At 37.3% G+C, this 26,294-nt stretch overlaps 1 protein-coding gene across 1 annotated transcript in view; it reads left to right on the top strand.

Annotated features, from left to right (window-relative positions):
* The window catches only part of zmp:0000001236 (mastermind-like protein 2), a 67,259-nt gene that overhangs the window by 30,436 nt on the left and 10,529 nt on the right, over positions 1-26,294 (top strand). The window contains exon 2 of the mRNA XM_038282847.1: positions 13,458-14,660. Coding sequence (XP_038138775.1) covers positions 13,458-14,660 — 1,203 coding nt within the window. The remainder of the gene's footprint in view (positions 1-13,457; positions 14,661-26,294) is intronic.

The raw sequence follows: 26,294 nt of genomic DNA, 5'->3' as shown, positions 1-26,294 counted from the left end.
CAGCAACAAATATAATTGTAAGATTATAACCTGCAATGATTGCCATTATTTGGCAACATGCGATTAATGTCCAACATGCTGCCCAGTGAATGCTGGGAAAACTAATTCCAGCTGTACCAACACACTACAATATATTACTTATAAGTTCATAACTTTCACACGTAGTATTGTCTTATTTACTTACCCTTGTCACAAAAGCTTGTCTTTGCTAAGAGCCCCGTTGCTGTGGAGCGTTCACCTCAGCGTCTGTCGTAAATTTCAGTTTTGACACTGTTATGCATCTGGTGTATTTGCTGCTTTAAACTTTTCCAAAATATAGATGTAAGGAAAAAATCTAAAACCTGGTACATTTTCCTTCAATTTATAATAATTTACTACTAGGTTTTGATACATCAAATCAGTACCTGTAAAATGGATTGATGTTTGTGGCGAAAAATGTGCAAATGTTCTAAGGGTTTATAGTGTTTGTATACTTTTCTTTCATCTTTTTGGTACTCATAAATCCAATAAGTGATAATGCTATGTTGCATAGTTTTGCAAGTAATATATTCCTGAGGTGTAACAGCTGATTTAATTTGACACTAAGCGGAAAATAAAATACATTTTAATTTGTGATTTACATCTGGGCAGTTAGGAATCTTTTCATGTTCTGATTTATGGCAGCCCTCTCACACCTTTATGTAGTTTCCCAGAATGAAAACGGTTTAGGACCCTTTAAGTTGGACAGATTGCTATACACCCACTAGAAAAAACATGCCACTGATGTATACTTTATGCCCTTTCATTTTTGGTGCGCAGCATGGAGCCTTTAATATGTGGCTTAAGGGTGTCTCCGGCACTCACAGCGCACCAAACCATATAAGCAGCATCACATTAAATGCTTTGATCTTAAACAGCTCTTTCTGCTGATAAAAAAAAAGTTGTCAGACAGTTTCAGGAGATGAATACAAGCTTTCTTTTATTTTTTGCAACAAAAACAAAACAAGACCCTGCAATAATGTGTGATCGGTATGAAAAGGTTAAACAAATTTTTTTAATGCTGAATTTTAACAGAATACTGCCCACAGTGTCAGGCTTTCAATAATTTATTGAAGGAAATCTTTTTGCTTTTCACTTAACTGGTTTGTTTTCTTGTTTTTCTGGAGTTTTTTTGTGCTTTTTTGGACAGTATTGTTCCTGAATCCAGGGGAGCCCTCAGACCTCCTCTGCAAATGTCTTTGTGGTTAAGAATGACATGTGGATGAGAGGCGACAGCAGCGTCAGGAGCTCTGTGAGCCGCATGGCCATGGGTGATGTGATGTGACAGGCTGTCGCTACGATGTTGGTGACCTGTGGTACATCTGCAGTGGTGAGGCCTGGCTGGTGCTGCCTTAATGCCCCGGCAGAGAAACAGCCCATAGACTCTCATCATTGTAGCTGTCAGGAGAAGATACTTAGTGAATCTAATCTGCAGACGGCCTTTAAAACAAGGGTATTCAGATTACCTCACCTAATTGAACTGTATCATTCATAAACAAGGTTATTAAGAGTGTTTTATAAGGAAATAAAGGATAGTAACATGTTGAAAACGAATAAAGAAGTGAGGCATTTAAGATGAACTGATGAAGTCATCTTTGACCTTTATGGGAAAGCAGCAGTAAAACATAATGTCCCCAGAACTGATTTAAAGACACAGAAACAGTTTCAGTACATCTGAAGTTTCCAGGGGCTCTTTTCCACTGCTTTTATACTCCATGCAGCTTTTCCCCTAGAAGGCCTACCTAATATTCTGTCTGTGTACAGGACAGACTACAAGAAGAAAACACGGCTGTGTGCGACATTTTAAAACCCTTTTTGTGTCATCTAAGAGTGCCAGTGATTTCTTCACAAGAGTTTTTTAAATCATAAGAAGTCTTTAGATGTTTATACTGTGAATGTTGGTCAGCAGGATCAGTTGCTTTTCCACCATGCTTTTCCTTGTGGACCTGTCCGTTACAAATTCTTCTAGGTGCACATTGTGGAAGGTTAGGCTGCATGGGCACAGAAAGGAGAGGGAAGGAGGCTAAAATGACACAATTTGGCTGTGTTGACCCTGCAGAGGCATTGATCATAAACCAGGTTAAACGATAATGCTTGTATTTGTTCAGTTGATGTCACAGGAACACTGAATAAGCAGGTCTCTATTGACGTCTACATGCAAGTAGACCCCTAACCATGGTTAATACCTGAAAGAAACCCTGAAATTAGTTTAAATTCAGTGCCTTATAAATAGGATTTTAAAAATCATACCTTTTAAAAAGAGGTGATTTAAGGGTGGCTTTACTTCTCTGGTTCTGCTCAACACTCTAGGGACACCAGTCCCTTCCAATTTCAACTCCTATTTATATTCAACTTCAACAATTCAACTTTTATTTATACTCTGCCAATTCAGAACATCTGAAAACACTTAACAGAGAACATTTAAATAGATCATCCATTCAGATAGCCACTGATATAATAGACAAAGTGACTTAATGATAGCATTCATTTTGGCGATGTAGTGTCACAGAAATAAAAAGCAGTCTGTCTTCAACATAAATTTGATAAAAGAAGAATCATATTGATATTAAATAAAAGTGTCCCAAGAATAAAGCCAAGGGGAACCCCACATATAATGTCTATATGCTCCAACAAAGTTCTAAATAAGATCTGATTCACCCACATACTACCAACCTTTTCCATTATATCACTGAACAGTCAGATGCAGCACTGAGTTCCAGTGATAAAATGAAAATTGTTTTAAATTACTGTTGGGTAAAGTTTAAAAAACATTTATTGATGTGTCTGTAATGTTGTCAATCAGTTTTACTTTACTGACAAAAAATATGTATTTGATCCATTTTTTTTTTTTTGCAATTGCCCATATTAAAAGTAATAAGACAGATCTGGGCCAGGATTTGACAGAACTTTAAAAGGTTTCAAAAACTGTATATGTCTACAAGATTTTCTAAAAATAAATGCATAATATCACGACTTGGTGTGTAGAAGGAGAAAAAAATTAACATTTTGGCCAGGTGACTTTTTTTTAAGGATGTAATTTAGGATGTTTTTTTGTTTTGTTTTGTTTTTACGGCAGTAGTGGCTCGTTTTTCTGACAGTAGGCTGAAAGGAAAGGGGGAATGAGAGAGGGGGACAGAAATGCGGGAAAGCACCACAGGCCGGATTCGAACTAGGGTCACCCACGTCGAGGCCTAAGGCCTCCATACATAGGTTGTGTGCCCTGCGCCACCAAAGCAAGCCCATAATTTAGGATGTTTGATTTGAAGATATACACAATAAGCTTTAGCATTTACAAAAAGGGGGTCGCATGTGTTTAATTTTTTTTCTATTGGGTTCCATCTAGTTTCTAAATTTAACAAATATCAGAATTAACAAAGGTTCTTACAACGTAAGCACCAACTGAATTCTTGCTATATAGTTATTTTTTCATAATGTTGTGAAACTAAAGCCTACTTACAAAAAAATAGTAAAATTTTTCTGAAAAAAAAATTACTGTTAGAGTAGGGAAACATTTAAAAATGGTTGATTTGTCTTCAAAAGAGCTTTTGTCATCTCTTACAATTTCCCAGAGGTAGCCATAAAGCTGCCTCACTTCATTTATCTATTTATTTATTTTTTTGCTGCTGTTCATCTTTTTCTCCTGTCTGCTCTCCGGAGGGAAGCCTCAATCTAATACAACTGTGTCAGGAAGTGTGGGGATGCAAAGTGCTGATGAGCCAGAAGTAGCCCACCTCTGCGGTGTGCTGCTTCGTCCCAGTACGCACAAAGCCTTATTAGTGAAGCATGCCATAAACCGGTAGTCACATCCCTGTGCAGCCTAATGGCATAGGCCCCACGGAAACTGATTAAATAGATTTTTTTTTTAGGTGTGTGGATGTTTGTGTGTGTGGGGGGTTAATAGAGACAGATATTAGTGTTAGTAAAGTGTTTGAAAATGAAGTTGCAAGAAGCACAGAGTTGTATGACACCACTTTAAAGGAAACTGTATTTTTTCTACAGAAATTGTAAAAAGGAGTGATGTGGCACCATCTCTCAATCAATCCAGGAGGCTTGGGAGTAACTGACCAATCAGCAGGCCTTTTTTTTCCCCCGAAGTTAGACAGCCCTCACCTGCAGGAACGCTCTCTAACATTTCCAGGAGTTTGCATCATAAAGGCATAGTGAACATTGGAATTTAGTTCAAATAATATTGAATACATGAGTAAATGTTGTTAGTGGGAAATGTGTAAATCAGACACTCTTACAGTAGAAGCCATTCAAAATGGCCCTTCCCAGTCAAACACCAGAGGAATGGCAGCACTCTTCCCTGCAGCTCCCAGCTAAATCCCCTCCAACTTCCAGCCACTGGCATTCTCCTGTGCGAGCATTTTTTTTTTACTCTGACTCCGACCTTTCACTGAATTACAGGGTCTGACCAGGAGATAACACTTCTCTTTAGATCTTAATGTCCACAAATCATGACAGAAAGAATATTTTAGTACAAAGATTGATGTTTAAAAAGGAATTGTAGAGGACCACCCAAGGACCCATCGAGGAAAGTGGGGACACCTTTAATGACTATTAATTCTATTCTATTTCCAAAACCCAAAAAGTTGTCTTGAAAAATCTGACAGATGGTTGATGACCTGCTGCTGACCCTTAGGAGAGACTGATTGCAACTACTGGTTGTTTTTCTGATCGAAGGCAACAAACAATTCTTCCAATTTTTTTGTCATATTTGAATGGGGAGCATTTCTTAATCAATCACGAACCAATTCGGAAATAAATCACATCCAAGGCAATGTGCTTGGAACACAGCCTCACTATATTCTTGATAAAAACATGCTTTAGATTCTTACCTTCTCCTTTACATAATATACTTTATACAATATATAAAGGCATTGGGCACAGCTTCACTCAGCCTCCTTGACTGTGTTACTTATTTTTCTTCTCCTGTCTGTGGAAAACGTGCGGTTTTAACGTCAAGTTTTCTTTGACGTAAGGTTTGCTGAAAAGAGAAAATTGCATTTCATTATGTCGCGGGTAAGACTTCCCTTTTATCGTTGTGGCTTTGTTCACAGAGGCTTTTATTTTGATCTTATCGTCAGTTAGTTAGTCTTTTGGATAGAAACGCTCATTAGTTTAGTCAAATTTTGCTCATTTCTATAAAGGATTGTTTTAGTCCAGTCTTAGTTGACAAAAACTCTATAGGTGTTTTATAGTTTGTAGAGTAGCAAAAAATAAATAAATCGTTTTTTTTTTTTTTTCAGTATATATCTATAGTAAAAGGTTTGAGCAAATCATAATGACTTGCTGTGGTGAAAAAAGCTGACAATGCAGCCAATCATGTGTTTAAATTCATCAATTTGACCAAATGTTACAATGTTACAGTTTTTTCTGTTGTCTTGGTGCATTTCTCACATGAATATTAACATTTTCCCAACAGTTAGTTCAACCTCCACGACATCTAGCCATTTGTGTTCATCATAGCAGCCTTTTTTTCTTCCAACAAACTGCAAATTCTAGTGGAAAAGCATCATTTGCTTTCATACTTTGCTTTCTGCTTTTTTATAACATAATTAGCGTATATTATTTCAGTCTAAATAAACAATCACATTCCATAAAAAACTAATAGTCTGCATTTCATTTCTGAAGTCATTACATATGAAAATGTTGAACTTGACACTATGAATTTCTAAATTCTAATGTCAAAATCAGTTGTTAGAGTGTGAACTGTTAAAGTGGAGATAATCTGAACAAGTATGTTTTTTTGGGGGGTATAATGAGAGTTTTTTAACCACTCCGATGCCATCAGACAGGGGGTTTGCAGCACATGATTAGGATTCTGGCAGAATGTCTCCCTTACTATATCCACTAGAGCTTTCTTTCTTCTCGTGGAGATGGGAGATATACTGGCATCCACATTCCCGAATGGCCCCTGCTAACTGCTTTGGATGAAGCATGTGATGACATCACTAAACAGTCTTGCAGAGGGTGGATTTGCCTTTTGTGGAGATTCTTTCCTCGTTGCTTTGCAATGGATGGTATTCACTGTAATGTAGGTGAAACTATGAGGCCAGACAGAAAGGAAAGTCTGGATGTGTCTGAATCATTTACAGTATGTATGGTATTTTCTTTTCCAATATGTCCTGCTATATTGTTTACAGTTTTACACAGCCCTGAGTTAAATGTGTTGTAATTTTGTCTTTTGAACAATGTATAATTAAAAAAGATCATACACAGTAAGTTTTAAAAGCAGACATATTCAGTGCTTTGTACTCAGTAATACTGAATAAGGTATTGGGTAACTTTACTGTAGTTTTCAAATGTCTGTGCAAATAGTCTTGTGAATTTTTCAGGTACTGTTTCCAAGATCTGATGTTTTTCCAATGGAGAACATTTACAGAGTAAAAGAAACATGACAAAGCTGTTTGACTAATTTGTTCCTATAGGCCTTTTTTCACTCTTTGTAGAAAAAGCACAGTTCCTCTTTTCAAGAAACTTCTTCTAAGTTGATTTCTAAGCACTTGACTCAAACTTAGCATTTTTGGCTGAAAACAAGATTTGTAGTTAGAAAGAAACTTGAAAAAGGCCATCCAATGGTAAGCCCTGGCTTTATTCTTAGCTATTTACTTATTATCAGCTTTATTCTTAAAGGGTTTTAAGAACTTACTTACAGAACTTGATATAGTTTCACTGATTTCAGCTTAAGACAGCTAATGCAAATATCCAAACTCAAATAACCTTCTGGCCTTTCCCCAATCCAATAAACTTTGTGTATTAGCTGATGATGAACAAAAGTTTTTGTGTCCCTCTTTCTTTTTGGGCAACAAACAAACATAAAAATGTACAACCTGCTTCAGCCTCATAAATATTATGTTTCCCTGGGAACAAAACAGTTGCATTTATTTTTTTGTTTTGAGACATTTCTCCATATTAAAGTGCTGAGAAGGAGTTCTCTAACTCTCCCAGGAGACCATTGCAAAATGTTCCAGTGAACAGATTAAAGACTTGTTGTGCTCAGTCTTTTGTTGAGCCATAGTTAAGCACAAAAACCTGCAAACGCTCTCCAAACTATACCCTTAAAGCACGCTTGTCTCTGAAGGCTGTGCCACTGGACTGACAGATGGTACCAAGAGATCTGGTGTTGCGTTCCCATGACGCCTCACCCAGAGCCCCATCCACAGCGCTCAGCATCACGACATTGCTTAGCTTGACACTGTCTTGCCCAGCCTCCCAGCTCCCATGAATAGTTTGACTCCTTCTATATGCTCAAGGTCATGTTCCTTGCTGGCATGGTGTAATGCAAACATAAGCATCACTGTTTAAAATGGAACCTCTTACTTTTCCTATGTGGAAACCAAAGCTTGTTAACATCATCCTCTTTAAACATATTTAAAATGCATGTTGTTATTCTATATTGGAACTCTGTGTGGGAGAGAAATTAAAGATGATCTGTATATCATATGTTTAAGCTTCTCGTGTTGCAGGAGTCACTTTCAAAGTGATTCAGAGCATCCAAGCTCATTAAATGTTAATCAAAAAATCTATTTTCAGATCACTTTGAGATCAGTCATGAGGATTTCAGGCCAGTTACAGTAGGAGGCCACTGCTTCTGAGAGCTGTGTGAACTGGACTAATGGATATGTTGAAAAACAGTTCAGCTTGTGTGTGTGTGTGTGTGTGTGTGTGTGTGTTTCAAAGTAAAATGCTTTCATTAAGACTGAAACTCTAACCTTGACATGTTATGTTAAAATCTTTTTCTTTTTTAAATCGCTCAAAGCAGGACAAAATCATCCTCCCTTATCACAATGATTTTTGCAACACATGTAGAGTCCTTTTCATTATTTATGATCTGTTTTCACAGAAACTGTCTTGAACCATGGGCAGTTCTAGTCTCTCTCTTCTTCAAAACAAGAGCAAACCTGAAATGCTTGTACCAAAGGGGCTGTTCACTTCAATGTCCGGTTATGCCTACTGTAGGAGTGGAGATCTCAATAAAGACAGGAAAAGTTACAATTTCATTTGAACTGTACACATCTCTATCAACCCTATAATAACTTAAACTTTATAGTAGCATAGAATAATTTATTCTCTTCTGGGAAATTTTAAAACAGGATTTGTACGTTTGTGGGGGGAAAAAAATATATTGCCGAAGCTGGAGCCCAGAAAGTACTGTATCCATCCTTTGTCTATTGACTATAAGTTAGTGAAGGTTTTATAATTTCTCTAATATGGTACTTTTATATAATGGACATTGAAGAACCAGCAGCTGTAGATGTTTGGATATTTCCATTTATCAAACACATATTATTGTGATACACAGTCATAATACAATAATACAAATAAGTTTTTATGTAAATATTTTATTTAAATAGCACTATTCTGGTTGCAGGGTGTCTTACAGGTGAGACTAGAAACAAAACATAAAAAAATACGTTATTACCTGCTGTATGGTGCCATTCATTACTTAATGCATCAAGTGCTCTGGAGACCCGTAAGTTTCCTGCCTTTTAGCCCGGATTTGCTTCCACTGTACTGATCTGAGGTTTTTTACTTAAGGGAGTTCAGGCAAGCTAAGCTAATGGACGGCTATAGATCAGTACAGCAGCTAATCAAGCTGCTCCCTCTGAATGAATCAGTGTCATTATTGTCACCGAGGCTCCCTGGCTCAGGGATTGTATGTTTGCACATGGAAGGGCGCAGGTTGTAAATAGAAAACCTTAATAAATAATTTTTTTGATCAGACTTATATTAAGTGGGGTTAAATAAAGTTTGATTTAGTTGAGATTAGGGCTGAACAATTTTGATATTCCTTTGCACTAACCCCAATTTTGTTCTTGCACAATAACTTTGTGCTTTATGTTGAATTAACTGTATGAAATTTATTTATTATTTCATATTTGCTTGAAATAGTTATCCCAGCTGATTTAGCAATTCACATGACACAAAGGAAACTGCAGCAACCGGTACCATTTTGCTTTCACTATGAGTGTCATTGTCCATCCGTCCATCTTCTCCCGGTTATTCCAGCAGGTTCGCAGTGGGGCTGGTGCCTATCTCCAGCAGCTGATGGGCAAAATAGACAGGTTGCAAGTCTATCGCAGGGAAACACAGAGACACACCACCATGCACACACAAAGGTCAAATTAGTTGCCAATTAACCTGACAGTTGTGTTTTGGGGTTTTTAGTTTAACTACCTAATCCACGCATGGGAGGGAGGACATGCAAACTCCATGCAGAAAGACCCTGCCTGGGAATCAAACCCAGAAACTTTGTCCTCTAAGGCAACACTGTTGCCCACTGTGCAACCCTGAATATTATTGTAAAATATGCCAGATGTTTTGACTGATATGGAGCACTCAGTGTCTTTAGACACAAAACATAATACGCAAGGATTTTGATGCAGTTTTGAATGCTGTTTGCAATATTTGAATAAACTGAATAACTGTATATTAATAATAAATTGTTTAGCCAGGGAACATAGTGGGAATAATGTGTTAAATTTAGTTATGTGAGAGCATTTAGCTAGTAAACTAAGACTTACATGTTTCCTATGTTATTTTGTATAACCAGATGCCTATAATCCGTTACATAACAGAGGCAGAGACTGAGCTGCAACATCTAATTCAAGTTCTTTTGTATTGTAGTTATTTTTAAATGGGTAAAAACGATTTATTTACTTATTTATTTTTTTGAAAACTATATATCGAGTGCTGCACGGTGGAGCTGTGGGTAGCGCTGTTGCCTTGTAGCAAAAGGGTTCTGAGTTCGATTCTTGTTCTCATGGTCTTTCTGCATGGTGTTTGCATGTTCTCCACATGCATGCTTGAGTTTTCTCCGGGTACCCGGCTTCCTTTCACAGCCCAACACATGACAGTTAGGTTAATTGGCTTCTGAAAATTGTCCTTAGGTGTGAGCGTGTGCGTGCATGGATGTGTGTCTCTGTGTGTTACCCTGTCCTGGTGACCTGTCCAGGGTGTACCCCGCCTCTCGACTGCAGGAGATAGGTACTGGCCCTATTCCGACCCTGACAAGGGCTAAGCGGGAGAAAACGGGTGGATAGAAATGTATATGCTTTTTAGAGCTAAAGATGTTGCTTTCAAAGTTCTGCAAATTGTAGATGCAAAAAAAAAAATTTTGTTTGTGTGTGTGTGTGTGTGTGGGGAGGGGTTGAACTAGATATACATATTGCAGCCTATGGGCTTTCTAGATTCTAGAGAGTATGCAAACATATTTGCATTTGATGACATCACTATACTTGGTTAGAAAACCAACTAAATCCTTTCAATTTAATTTCATTTTTCCCAGGTAACATCTTACTAATTTATTCATTTATCTAAATACTATGAAGTACAAGCTTGTGTTTTGTGTCCCTTTATATAATTTTTACTTTTTTAAGTACCAAAGATGTAGAATGTAATACACGGCTTAGTTAAGTTTAGTAACTATGCACAACACCAAGAGGTTTTTTAACTGCTTTCAAATATTGCAAATTTTTCGTTTTTAATAGCAAAAAAGGTTTTGTGAGGCATAGACCGCATAATACAAGCTTGAGGAGAGCAGAAATGAAGTGAAGTGTAGAATCCACACTCACCCTCAGGCAGTGAATCATCTTAATACAATGTTTGCCAGCAGGTTGAAATGACTCAAATTTGTTCCCACAGTAAAACAGACAACACACATTGATACTGCTCTCCTGTATGCATGCTGGACCCAAACCAGAGCCATTTTGTTTTCATGCAGCCGTAGCATTAAAACATGGCAAGACACGTCTTTTTGGTGTGTGTGTGTAAACACAAGCATGAGATTAATGCTTAAATGTTTAATTCCAACAGATTGTTTTCAGTGACTCACTGACTTAAGATGGAGAATGAGATTTATTAGTTTGAAAACAACTTCCTAAAAATATTTGGTTCTGTTCAGTGGGTTGCTTTGTGAACATGTAACAGTTTTGTGGAGTACAGCACAGCAGCTAAAGCTGTGAGTCATTGCCATGTTCATACCTAAATGAAGACATAGGCACGGCACAAAAGGAAATCAGATATCTGCACCAGCATGTTAAGCAGAATCTCAGCCACAAAGGAGAAACTCTGCTATCTAACCAAGCACAATGGTGGAAAATATAATGTATGCAAATGAGGGAAACAGACAAAGAAGCTATTCTTCCCCTTTCAGTCTGTATCAGATTCCTAACTATCTTCTCTTCCTATCCACTGCTTCAAACTACATTACAGCCAAGCCAGTTTTTTTATTGTCCGATTACTGCTTTTACAATATTCAAAAAAATGGGTATTTTCTGCATTTTTTTAAATGATCAAATTATGTAATTGTACAAACTAAAGTGAGCAGATAATTTAGAGTCAGTCATACGCCTGAGATCATCACTAATGAAACAATCCTGAGGTCGAAATAATGCAGATTCATGGAATGATTGTATTTACGTTAAATTGCATATGAAAATTTATTTCAAGATCTTGTTGCTACCATTTAAAAAAGAAAAACAGCAATTAATTATTCTAATACCAAAATGGTATTAAATATGTATTATACTTACAATGTTGACATTACTTCTTTTATATCCTATATTATCCTATAGAATAAACACAAAAATGGGTGTAGGTATTAAATTCTCAACGCATTCTTCTTCTCTTTAAATAAAAAGTAACAATGAAGTGTATGGTTTTAAAGCTGACCTTCAGATATTGTAAACCATTGTTACTGATTCATGTAAAACCACCAAACACCTAAGGTGCTGCAAGTAAAACACTTATGTTTGTTACTGTGTATTTAACCCTTATCAAAAATAAATTTGGAAACATTTTGCCACCACATTTTAGTCAGAGTTAAGACATATTAGAAGTAAATCAATGAAAAATGACTGAGAAGTTATTCCATATACAAAATATTTTTACATATGTCAGTTATATGGGCTATATATTTAAATCTTTGTTTATGTTTAATCTGTTTACAACCTTTAAAAAATATTTTTTATTTCTATTTTTTTCCCCTAAGTGAGTTCATACGGTGAGTAGTATTTTAGTAATTGTAGTTACTTTAGTTTCCACACTATGATCTTCAATAACCGAACTATTTGTTAACCTAGAAATGCTCCCTCTTTAAAGCCCCATTTACAGTACCCTTTTGAAACTGTGACAAGAATGGCAGCCGAGATAACTGTGACCATGCCAGACGCACCCGAACCACACCGAATCTAGCTCTAATTCTATTACTATTCTATGGCTTGGCACTGTTCAGTTGTGGCTCGGTTATCTGATAACAAAGAACCCACGAGCAGGCCACGTCATCTCCTGTTTACAGCCAGCTGACTCATTTTGCTGGGTTTCCGGCATGTCTGGCTTTACAATTCACAGATCTCTTCACCTGTTCACAACATGAACTTCTTCTCAGCCTATTAACAGTTAGTGTCATCAAAAGAGCGTGGAGCGACCTGGGATGATGCCGAGACTGAGGCTCTCATTGAAATTTGGGCAGACAACATTATCCAGGCACATATGTTCCTTAATGTTAAGAATGCCGCAATTTTGTTTGCACTATTCCTGCCTTGAGAGCTGTAGTATTGCAGACCGGAAATAGGAGGGCAGGAACCGTGCTAGGGTGATGTCTATTTGATTGTAAGAACCGAACTTGACACGGTTAAACTAATCCAAGCTCAGTCCGAACAAGGCATAGATCGGTTTCAGAGGGGGAGTGTAAATGGTACATAAGAGAGTAAACTAATTTAGGAGCCCCTTTTGAGCAATTTAAGTGACAGTGTACAAAAACAGGCGCAGGAGGGTCTGCATTCCTTTCAATTCCATTATTATGGTTCTTTCCCTTCCCCCTCATTTAAAACCCTTTAAATCAAGGAAAGGATATATAAGTAGAGGCCATTTACCATTATATATGTTATAAAAGTACATTGTAAAGTCCCTCCCTTTGTTAATTGTCTTGCGTTTAGAACAATTAGCTCAATTGGAAAGTCAAATATAAAATAGGTCATAGGTCAATAGGTTCAAACTACATACCAAGTGAATGGTAAACATGATGTAAAAGAATGTTAGAAAATGTTGGCTCGGTGCTCGTCTGCCTGGCTGTGTGTTTCCTGGACGGGGCCGCCTTTTACAGCTGTTTTTTGTATCTCTGCTTCTGTCTCCTTGAACCCCAGTCGGCCTCAGCAGATGGCCGCTCACACTGAGCCTGGTGCTGCTGGAGGTTTCTTCCTGTTAAAAGGGAGTTTTTCCTCTCCACTGTCGCTACAAGCATGCTTAGTGTCAATGAGTCAATGCAATCAACTGGTTTTCCTTAGATAGAAAACTTTGAATTAATTTGACTATGATCTGGTTGAACTGTAAAGTGCCTTGAGATGACTTGTGTTGTGAATTGGCGCAATATAAATGAACTGAATTGAATTGAATTGAAAAAAAAACTCTGTAACCATTTGTGTTGTGTTTTGCAGCTTGCGGGATCCCTGCGAAGGAAATTGGAAGGAAACAACCCTGGACACGTATCAAAGCAGAATGGCCTCTCTTGTGGATTCTCTGGATCAGACTTTAAGCGTGTCCGTTTGGACGCAGGTGGTCTGGGTCATGGTTCCTGCAACCAAAACTTAACCCATCCTCTGCAAGGGTCCTCACCCATTGGCGTGCAAAGAAAAAACTACATGATGCCCCATGGAATTGGGTCTGACATTTTTAACATGACTCTGAAAGAAATGAAAAAAGAGCCCCAAGAGATTCAGTCTTGTGGTCATTCAAGCTCTGAGATGATTTTTGACTTCAAAGATGAAGGTAGTGGGCAGATTGACCCAGAACTCCAGGATCTCTTCGATGAACTGACAAAGTCAGTGCCTCCACTCAATGATCTTGAGTTTGAGAAGATGCTAAAGCAGGATGACACGTTTGGTTTGGATCTTGGTCGACCAAATTCAGCTGGAGCAGCATCCACTCTGCTTTCTCCAGTGGAAAAGATGATAAAGACCGAGCAGTCGCAGGATTTTGGACAAGGTCCCAATGGTTCACCACAGCTTCGGCCTGCCTCAGCAGGTCCCTCATTCACATTGAGCAGCACATCTTCAACCAACTCTTCACAGAAAGCAAATACCCAGACAGGTCACACAAGAACCATGCCCTGCTGGCCTGAAATATCCCATGCTCAACAGCTTAAGCAGATGGCAGCAAACCAACAACAGCCAGGTTCCCTTCTCCATCACCAACAGCAGACCCAGCATGTAGGAATGACGACCTGGCCTCCATCTATGAGCACTCAACCCACCACCAGCAGCTTTCCCAAAGCAAAAGTCTCTAACCAGGCCACACTCAGTCAGCAAAAGATTGGGGCCCATAATAAAGGGATCAGCAACTGCCTCTTTAAGTCAAACGGTCACAATAGCTCCCATCAGTTAGACATGAAGGGTCACAGCTCTAAGCCCACATTGCACTTCAGCCCCAAAGCACCTCATTCTGCCAGCCAGCCCATGTCTATGTTGACAAATGCATTAAACAAAACAGAGCAACATCAACAGTCACCACCACCGAGCCAGAATCAGCCACATTCAGCCCTCCATTTCCAGAACCAACAGATCTCAGCGTCAGGACCCACCTGTTTACAGCAAAAAACAGTTCCTGTAGGATTACCATTCAGAATGAATCAGCAGCAACAGGTAAGACCTCTGACCAGGTAGTATTTCATCTAGGATTGAAAAATGTTAAATTATGCTTAAAAGTAAAAAAAAAAAAAAAAAAAAAAAAAGAATCTCCATAAGCGTTACATGGTGGTACGAAACATAAAAAACAATAAATGCTTAAAATAGTGCTGCACCAACTTGCAGTAAAAGGGAACATTTTTTTCTCTTTACAAAACTCTGTACTTTTTAATATGTTTTATAAAATTCTGATAGGCCTAACTTTGCTTTCATTCTTTTGAGTCAATCTGGTGTTGAGAGAAGCTGTTTAGAGCCTAATTATGCCATAAAGGTGACCATGGACTGTCAGACAGGGGTCCAAGAGAATGGCTGAGTCATCTTTTCTCAGTTTTATGATTTATATTTCCTCTTTTAACTTTGACTTCTATTGCTTCCAACTTTTAATGAAATCATTTTACTTTTGATCTTAGCTTTTAGTAGATCACCCACAACACACCCACTTTAGGCACATGTATTTTCTATTTTTTGCACAAGCAGTTTAAAGGTATGTATTAACTTCTTTGAAGATCAGGCTGTGAGTGATGTACAGGTGATTTGATAATTTCATCAAGCATTTTGTTTTTCGAATAAATCTGCTATAAATTTTTTAGGGTTTTTTTTTGTACAATAACAGATATAACCCCAGTTGGCCTTGGCAGATGGCCGCTCACACCGAGGCTGCTTTTACTGGAGGTTTCTTCCTGTTAAAGGGGAGTTTTCCTCTCCACTGTCGCTACAAGCATGCTTGGTGTGAAGAATTGCCCTTGAGTCAATAAGTCTATGCAATCAGCTGGTGTTCCTTAGATAGAAAACTTTGAACCAATCTGCCTGTATAATCTAGTTAAATGTCATAAACTGAATTGAATTGATATATATGTGTTTTAAGGCTTTTTATACATTTTTACCAATAAAAACAAGTTTGGGGTGCACTTTATGTTTAGCATTTGAATATTGGAGGAACTAAAAATCTAAAAAATGGGTAACTATAAATTCATAAAATGCTGTGTCTCAGTAAAATAGCAAAATAAAGTATAATTGTCATGAAAGCAAAATTATTGTTTCTCTATTATTTTTTGCATGGGGTTTTTCCTACTAAAACAGGTAATATAAAATGCCCCACTGAATAGTCAAACTTTATAATTGCAGCCTTCTTCACTTGATTTCCTCCGTTTGCTCCCAAAAGTCCCCTCTCTTGCCTCAAACAGCTCTAATGTAGTGCTGTTTGTTTTGGGACCTTATTGTTCTTTCTAATGTCTGTGCCTTGGCTGCCATAATTCCCTTTGAAACGTCTGTCCCCTGCAAGTGTTATGATGTTGACACAGATTGCCAGAGCATGGCGAATTAACATGCAGGACTTCTAATTTCTTTGCTTGTCGTGGTGGCTCCCTGTCAGGGCGCAGATATGCACAGCAGGATTTGCTAATTGGAGGTTGTTAGCTACAAGGGACAAGTGGTGGAAAATGACAGTAATCTTCTTAGCCAGGTGCCGGAGGTTGAATCGCTGATTTGTTATGATTGGAGGAGATTTAGACTGTCCCTTCTTTCATTTTATGCGCCAACACTATCTGTGGCTGTCTTTGTGTGAAATGATAATGTGAGCCACACAGGAGAGCTCTTGTAAACTGTGCAGATCAAGGGAAGTGCCTAAGCGACTGGAGGAGGATGAGATAAAGAGGAGAAAAAGAAGGAGTTATAGACATCGGAGTAAACAAGATGGAATGAAAAACACCCCTTCATGCTTTAACACTCTTCATCTGTAATCTGTGTGTTTTAGTTAATCATAATATATTTGCATAGTAATTTCATGTAACACTGTCTATCTTAAGCCACTTTACAGGACTTAAACAGATCTCCACTTCAACTGTAACCCCCAAAAAACAGACAAAATAGATAAAACCATAAAAAAAAAGGGTGGAATTTCCCACCCTTGGAATGCTTTTTAAAATCTCATCATATAACAGATGAGTGGGAATATTGTGAAAGAGACATTTTCTTTGGTTAATAAGATAAAAAATGTAAAAAGAAAACAATAAGAGAATTTATTTGATGAATACATCAGACCCATTTTTAACCCCTTAAATGCTAATTCATGTTTTTAAAAGTGTCAAAAAGAGATAAAGAAAATTTTAAATAAACCATTTGTATATATTTGGATTGCAGTATTATTTATTTTTAAAATTGTCAATATATATTCTGATTAAAATAAAAGATTTGCTTACTTTGTGGGAAAAGCTTTTGAAGTCAATTCAAATCCTTTCAGTTAAAAGGAGGCACATGTTTTAATGCAAACCCCTAAACACATGCGTTTCTTGTTTTCATGAAATCTAAAGAAATCTGCCAAGATAACTGGAAGAAAATGGTTGACCTCCACCAGCCTCTTTTATCATTAGGTTTTTGTTCTTTGGTAAAACTTGTTCTTCAGTTTTACCAAAGAACAAATGTTGGTTCTTTAGTAAAACTAAAAAACAAACACTGAAATAAAACTGAAGAAAAATGTTGCAGAAGTCTTTTTTTCTAGCTCCTAAATATAATTTCAGCTCGTATATTTTTGTTACTTTGGCAAACTAAACTGCAGATATCTGTATGTTGCTCTGAAATGATAGCAAACTGGAGATAGGCACTGGGAACCGTTATCCAAACAAGCTGTGGGATTCCAGCAATACAGCCATAGCGAGTCGTTTTACCAGCATATCAGAGCAGCCAGCGGCGGGATATTCAGTTTGACCTGATTTTTAAATGCAGCAGCCTTGTGTGCGGCGCGAGCTGAAAGAGAGAAGTACAGAGAGGCTCTTTCTATTTTATGACATTTCCATCTCAACTACAACAGCAGTAGCTGCTCGTGCTGACACCGCTTAATGCTTAGCTGGGACAATATGAGCAGACCTGTCAACATGAACGTCATCCACAACAATTCTGACTATAGTCAGAGTGATGTCTAGAATATCTGGGGTTTTTGTTAGGTTCAGTCAGTTTTCATTGGACAATAGAGCCTACTTCTGATGTCATTAATAGACATATAAGCAATAATTTGAATACGTGCATATGCCTCTGGTTTCATTTGCAGGGAAACAGACTGCCAAAAATGTGCTGTATTACTTTTCTATACATCTAATAATGCAGAAGATCAAATTTGATTACAGGCTAACTAGGCTTCATTGGATTTTAAACCAAGAATTTTACAATATTAAATATGTTATTATTTTACATATGGCTATTATTACATATAATGATATATTGTCTCTTCTACCACGCTGCTCTATGGAGGACCAACTCTGCCATATTTAAAAATAAATACAGAAATAAATAAATGCTCAATAAATAAATAAGCATACAAGTAATTGCCCCCCAAAATACAATAAACTAATAAATATAGATAAAAATTAAATTATGCAGTGAGACATAAATGTATGAATCTCTTTTAATTAGCTTCTTTATTTATTCACCTTTTTAATAATTACCTTATTTATTTATTGTCCCTTATAAACTTCAATTTTATTTATTTATTTATTACTTATTTTTTTAAGTATTTATTTATGTGTATAATATAATATTTTTGTCTGTTTTATTCTCCTCATTCGTCTCACTCTATTATTTTATTTCTACCTACATGTATTTGTTTATTGTATTTTGGGGGCAATTAATTACATTCTTATTTATTTATTGAGCATGCATTTATTTCCGTATTTATTTTTAAATATGGCAGAGTCGGTCCTCCATATTGCTCTCCCTCGACTCCTAGTACCCCCTGAAATCAAATAGCACTGCCCAAACCACCTCTGCACCTCTTACTCATTACTCACACAATCTTTGAAGTTACCTGCAACACACCCACTAAATGCATAAGCATTTTTTGATTTGATTTAACACAAGCAACTTACCTCTCCTTATCCTTGAAGATCAGACCTTTGGAGTCTTGGGGTCAAAATGATGAGACATTTAAACTGGTTTGGTCTTGCCCATTGGCAAATCTGGAAAACTTTACATTTGGAGGTGGCAGGAATGTACAAAAGGAAAGGTGGTAAAGCTTCACCTCTTCATTGAACTACATAAGAAATATCTCATATGTAAATGGCTAAAAAATACCTCAAACATTTTATCGTGTAATTTTCTCTTCTAAGAAACAGAAACAACTTTTAGGTATAGGAAAAACAGATTTTCTTAAAAAGTTAATCAAAACTTAAATTAAAATGAAATTGAAATTAAATTACCACATGACTTGTTTCAGTAATCATCTTTAGTCGAGCTTAAATTGACGATTGTCCTACTGGGCTTCAAAATGTCTTAAAAAAGAAACCAAATCTAACATCTCTGTCCTGGAATTCTCACCAAGAATGATTACATTTTAGGTGGTCCAGTTAGATAGACCGGATTCCTTTCCCTTTCCCTTTATCCATTATCAGTTTTTTTTCCTTTCTATGACTCTGAAACCTTCTAATCTTCACCACTTATGCTAACATCATTTTTCTTATCTTCACTTTTCTCCAGCTGTTTTCACTTTCAGTGGCCTCTTTCAACTGTGACCTTTCTGGGCTCTATATTGTTACTCCTTCCTCAAATCTCATAGTCTTTCTGTTTTTTTTTTTTTTTTACTCCTTATCCCTTACTTTTTTCTTTAAAAAATGATTCATGTCTTATTTGAAAGCTGTAAGTGGTCTTTGTACAAAAAAACAAATTACAGGTCTTTTTAATGACATTAAAGGTGGGCAGGGAAGGGCGGGTCCTTTTGGTTAATTTCTGTATTCTTACCATTACCTCAGGTTTTGAGTGCATATGCTACTTAATCAAATAACTTTTGCACTCATATGTCTCATATTATTTGGACATGACTGTGAGACAATGGAGCTTTTAGCTAATAGACACAAGGGTACTTAATTTAAATTGACTCTTAAGTCATATTTTGGCAATCAAATCTAGTGACCATATCAGAAAAACACAAAAATGTTAATGATATATCAGTGTTTAAACCCTTAGTGACATAAAGCTTAATAAACTAGCTGAAGACACGTTGGCATGGGGTACCACTTGGTCACAATTAGGTTCCTTTTTAGCTTGCGTTACACAAGAGTAAACTCTTGAAATGATGAAAATCATCAAAAACTCTTTCCCTTATTTTGCCGGACCTACGACGTCTGTTGATTTCTGTTGTGGATAAGGTGAGGCGTCTTCAAAGCTCAGAAAAAGAAAGCATTTTCTATAAGCACTAGTATGGTAAAGACCATACCATGGTAAAATTCTAATCTTGTCCTCAGCATTTGAACTGAACTACCTTTCTATTTCCAGTGGCTGTGTGAAAGATGAATAGGGATGAGGTAATAATTCTAACTGTGGTGAAGCAATGCCAGATGACGATATTGTAAATAAGAAACGTTTAACTTTGGTTTTGTACCATGTTCCTGCATAACCAGCACCACTGTCGCCCTCCACTCACCCGACTCATCAGTGACTGATTTGCTGACGAGTTTAGAGCCTTGAAAAAGATGACTATAATGTTATTTCTTAAAATTTCACAGTAGACACACATATAGATCCCAGCAGGAAGGTGCTGGATTTTCTGAATATCAACCGTGCACAATTTGCACGAATATACAGTCTCTTAGGGAAACTTAGTCGCATCGACTTCCGTCTTTGTAAAGAACTGAGAAAGGGGGAAGTGACGTATGCCGTTAATCAGTCTGAACATCTGTAGTTTTATTTGTATGGCAGGGTTACTTAGCCTCGTGAGACCATCCTGATCTCGCGAGCTTTCAAGTTTTCACTCGCAGATCAGTCTGGCTACTTTCCGTTAAAGAAAATTTGGAGCAATTCACCAAACGAACGTCCAATCAGCGTTGGTTTTGAGGCGGGTTGAGGTGTGACGCAACGAGAAGCTCGACAGTTCAGTCTAGAGAACATGGCGTCTTCAGCCGATGAAACTAGCGTTAGCGTGGCTATCGAGCAAGTTTTATCGGAAATACATAGTATTTCTTCACTGAAAGAAGAGCAAAACACTGCTCTGGAGGCTTTTCTCAGAGGAAAATATGTTTTTGCTCTTCTCCCGACTGGTTTCAGCAAGAGTTTGATCCATCAATTGGCTCCTCTTCGTCGTCGCTCTGTTAGTACGTCATATGCATCGTTGATCTTATTGGTTTATTTGGCCCGTCTATTATCAACATAGGCCAATCAGCTAACCAGTATTTTCGCCCCTTCCCAAAATTACTTCAACGGAAGGTTTCCAGATGGATATGCGGAGCAAATCCATCTCGGGGAGTCAGATTAAGGGTTACTGCCACCCTCCTCAAAGTTGCTTAGTGCCCATGAAAGTGATACTAAACCCCTCAGGCCATGGCAGAGGTCTCTAGTTGTAACTCAACATATAATCACAAGTTATAAAAATATTTTATGGAGGTTTAAAAGTTACTTAGTGTTGGTTTAAGCTGATAAACGTCAAAACGGCTACTTAAAATGTGCAAATATTTCTAGGTATATAAAACGCCATTCTTAGTGTAATTTTATTTTTTGACATTCTGAGATTCAGTTTCTGCTGCAAAAATGTAATTTAGGAAATCATTTACAATTACATGTATTAATTACAGTTCTGACTAAGACCAGGAAGATTATTATATTAGTGATCTACATATTGAATAAAAGAGAGGCAAAGACTATTAATAAATGTCAATACAGCCTGCCATTGCATTAACTCGATCCGCCATCTTCTCCTACGCCATCTCCCTCTATTTTGCACCTGCAGTGTGGTTGCTCTTTCTTTTAAACACTTTCTCTAATATATTTTGTCTAATTTTTCATTAAAATCTCAAGTTGCAGTGGTGTAAAATAGGCACATTCTTTTGCCTGTTGGTGACTCACTAAATCCAGGCACCAGTTATAATGGCTATAGTTGTTATGCGAGTGCTCAACTGAGAGTGCACCTACTCAGAGTTGATTTAACTAACTAACAGCAGCTGTTGCGAAACCAAGAACTCAGAGTTTCCAACCTAAGGCTTGATCAATTCACGATTTGAGTCTGTTTGTTAAACTTGCTTTGCAAAACCGGACTTAGGTTCACTTGGCTTTTGGCAGTGAAAAGCCTCCTATTCCCTGGCCTGCATGCTCCTCCATTCATAGGGTTTCTCCGATTTGGCTTGTTTGGAGAGGCACAGAAAAAGCACGGAAGGGGGCAGGTTCACATTTCCCTGGGATGCGTAAAGTTCCTCCTTTAATGTGCCTTTAACAGTGTTTTTGGTTACAACTCTTGTGGTTGGTGCAGCAGAGCAAAGGTTTTGCTCCAGCAGTGTTTCAAAATTCATATCATGGCTTATGGCATAACACATTGCAATATTTTGAATCAATATTAAAAATCCCCTTAACCTTAATTTTTTGGAGACCTACATAGCTGTATGTAAAACAGTATTGTTCTATTGCTTGGAAGAAGAAATTTTTCAGGAAAAGCATAATACAAAAATGCTTAAAAGTATTTTAGTTCAATTTAAAAGAAATCCTAAGCTCCCTGCATAACCCCTGAATTTTAAAATATCTATGTTATGAGACTGTACATGCGTAGTTTAAAGGGATTTTCATTTCTGGGACATCTCCCCCCTAGGACTTTGTATTTTCCATATGCTTTTTTGTTTCAAACAAATTATGCAAACAATGCGCTCATATTATAGCTGAAAAGTAACAGAAAAACAAACAAGGGTTGAATTATAATTTTAGAAGGTCTGTTTAAAAATGCAAATAATAGTGTTTGCCTGTCAAAGTCATTTGGGATAGGGTTAGAAACCCAGCTAATGAGGAAGGAACGACTCCTAAAGGAGCATAATCATTTCCCCCAGAAAACCAAATGAGTAATTACATAGAAATAAAAGTCCTGAAAGAATAGCTTGATCTCTCTGTTTAAAATTAGTGACCAGCAGTGGGTTCCTTCAACCTGAAAAAAATCTGTGAATTATTGCTGAAACTTACACCTATTAATGTTTACTTATGACACAGTGTCAGTTTGTCTAATATTGTAAATCATATTAAATGGCTGTAATAATGTTTTCCCTCCAAAAAAGGAGATAAATTGTATTGTTTACATGTGGGCCAAGACAGTACAAGCTTCTGAGTAAAAGTGATGATTGATAGATCCAGGAAGCTTTTCTGGGACTAATGGTAATTATTTAGAATTCCGCTAACAGGAAATTGGTTGCCCAGGTTGGTGGGTTGGGGGGGACTCTAATGGCCTGACACTTGAACCAGCCTCTGCTGATGGGTTGCACTCTTTACCCCTGCACCATCACAGTTGTCAGGATTTGGAATCACAAATGCATTGGGTTCATCAATATTTAGTAAACATTCTTAGAAAATGAATGGCAATACAGACACACTACAATCTGAGTTTGTAGAGGGTGGTATACAGTTTATTTAATTTATATGTAGCTTATGAGCAACTCTGGTCAACTGCATGTTCTCCCCATGCATGGACAGGTTCTCTCCGGGTTACTCCGGTTTCCTCGCACAGTCCAAGAACATGACTGTGTGTGTGTGCATGCATGGATGTTTGTCTCTGTGTTGCCCTGTGACAGACTGGTAACCTGTCCAGGGTGTACCCCACCTTACGCCCAAAGACTGCTGGAGATAGACACCAGCCCCATTGCGACCCTGGCGGGATAAGCTGGAAAAGATGGATGGATGTTAGATAATATAAAAAGTAATCAAATTAGCAATTTTGAAGCTGTATTAGCAAATTCAAGGCAAGAAGAAAAATGTTGAGGTCTAGATTCAAGCAAGGGCGTAGGTTTGATTTGAACTTTGGTAGGGACACTTATCGGTTGTCATTGGTGCTATGCAATATGCATGTCCTTTTTTATGCATGGTGTGAGGATCCGTACTGATAAGAGGAATTCATTGTTAAAAGAGAAAAGTAGCATTTTGCTACATTAATAAAAATTGTATAAGCACTACACTCATTAGATGCTGTTTATGAATGTTTGAAGTATCACCGGCTCTGATCAATGTGGAATTAGGACTGTTTTCCACTTTGAAAATGGTTTCATTTGAACGACTAAGAGAGAAGGTAAATACAGTATTTTCTTCTGAAGATATAGAATTGTGCACAGTTAAACCCCACTCTTATATTTTTCCTACTATGCTCTCTCTGTATCAAGCGAAATAATACATTCATTAAAATATTAAGTTCACTATAAAAGTGGAGCATCTGGGCTGTAGTTACTCTGTGTAGCCCATTTCATGTATTTTATCTGGGACTGAAAAAATGAATCGTATTAATTGCTTATTTCAATAATCGTCAACTAATTTAGTGAGTGATTCATCATTTACTGTAGAATAGAGACTCTAAAACAAAATAAATATGTAAAATATAGTACTTTCTCCGACAGAGCAACCCACTTAGATCAGTAATTATACCAACATTTTTAAAGTACAACATATATATATAATATATAAGATTAAAAAAATGTTTTTGTCTGTAAATATTCTCCATCCAGAACTCATCAATAGGAAATATTTTAGTATCACCTGTTTTATTTAGACATCATCTGAAGCACTGAAGGGCCAGCTGCTTCACCTACAAGCTGCCTTGCATCATTATTACTGGATATCTGTGTTTCCTATAATCATATAATGTATAAGTGCATTTTTAATAGTAAAGGATTAAATGTAACACAACCTTTTATCATTGTCCTATATTGCTACTGTCTGACTGTTTAAATAGCTCCTTATGTCTATTTTCTTTTTTAGTGGCATCATCTACAAACACAACACTAAGCATGAGCGTAAGTTTATAGAATTATAAAATCCCTTTTAACAATTATAAAAGAAAATATAACACTATCTTATCTGTAATTTAATAATATCCAAAATAAACAGTCAGATTCAAGCATTTTTACCAGACATTAATGTTTGTACTAATTTACTTATAGACTATGTGGAAATCTATGTAAGATCAAATCAATGTTAATATTCTTCCTCTGTTTGTTCTTGTCTTTATCCTATTTCTAGAAGTATAAATAGTCAATAAAATAGAACTATTATTATGTGGAACCCTAATTATGCTTTTTAAACGAAAAACAGCAGATTTTTAGGCCCCATTTCTTGTTGTTATAGGCTACTCTATAAAAGAAATAACACCTGCTAATAATTATACCTGAAAGAGTCATCAAAAAATGAAAACAGTAATAGCAACTAAATATCAGTAAAAAGGAAACCCTCACATTTTCTTTCTTAATTAGCTGTGGCTAAGAATCAGAAATGTTGATGGCTTACAGCCTTTATTTGCCCATTTTTCCAGCAGTCTTCAGAACACCTGGCTGACTCAGAATATTTCGTTTTAAAAAAGAAAAAAAAAAGATTTTTGTTTTTTAGTGCACATGATATTCACATTATATATATATTTTTTTTTTTGGGGGGGGGACTAGTTTTGCAGCCTAATATTAATTGCAGTAACCGCGGCATTCTAGTGTGAATAAATTTTCAATTTTGTGCTCCAAGCACGGACGGACTAGAAAACAGCCTATCAAGGAGAGAGAAGGCGGGACTTAAGGCAGAACAACCAATGAGAGTGGAGTTAAACAGCGCAGCACAGTTCCATGCGCTGCTACGTGAAAGGGACAGGAGAGACCAGGCAGAGGAGCTGCGAGAGGAAAAGAAGCCACTGCTGCAACAACTACTGCTGTAAATGATAAACTTGTTGCTCACATGCAATTATTGGTAGGGACAATTAGGTCGGTTCAAAATTTTGGTAGGGACATGTCCCTATGGTCCCTATGCTACGCCCATGGATTCAAGTCATTTTAAAGGAATAGTACACCCAAAACATGATTAGCCTTCATTTTCTACCTACCCCCATGCTGAACAACACCCTGGAGTACTTTTTTGATATCTCAAATGCATCTGGAGATCTGGGAGGCTTCTTGCTGTCTGCTGACATTCAAATAATGGAGGTCTATGGTGCCCGAGACAGAAAGGTCCATAAAAGTCCACAAAAAACGTGTCAATATTCCTCCATACTGCTCGTCCAATGTATTCCAAGTGTCCTGAGTGGGTAGCATCCAGAATTTACTCGAAACGAAGTCATTTAGAATGTTTTTAGAGCATAAACAGTAGTGTATAGGATTTCCTGAAAGCGCGCACATGCGCGTTCACGACGCTACGGAAGCCGGCAGACCAAACCAGCGCAATCAGCTCGGCAAAGAACTCATGCTCTTCCTCAACACTGAAGTCCTCAGACATTTTTCTTTCGTTGTTTCTTTCTTTGCAAAGGTAAACAGCACATTTCTTCTTCTACGCTTGCATTATTGGCAGAGCAGACGCTGAATGCGCACTTTCATCTGGTTTGGTCTGCCGGCTTCCGTAGCATCGTGAACGCGCATGTGCGCGCTTTCAGGAAATCCTATACACTACTGTTTATGCTCTAAAAACATTCTAAATGACTTCGTTTCCAGTAAATTCTGGATGCTACCCACTCAGGACACTTGGAATACATTGGACGAGCAGTATGGAGGAATATAGAAACGTTTTTTGTGGACTTTTATGGACCTTTCTGTCTCGGGCGCTGGGCACCTCCATTATTTGAATGTCAGCAGACAGCAAGAAGCCTCCCAGATCTCCAGATGCATTTGAGATATCAAAAAAGTACTC

Source organism: Cyprinodon tularosa, unplaced genomic scaffold, assembly GCF_016077235.1.
Source record: "Cyprinodon tularosa strain WSP-4 unplaced genomic scaffold, ASM1607723v1 ctg188, whole genome shotgun sequence".
Classification (NCBI taxonomy): Eukaryota; Metazoa; Chordata; class Actinopteri; order Cyprinodontiformes; family Cyprinodontidae; genus Cyprinodon; species Cyprinodon tularosa.
This window is presented reverse-complemented; position numbering and strand designations above follow the sequence as displayed.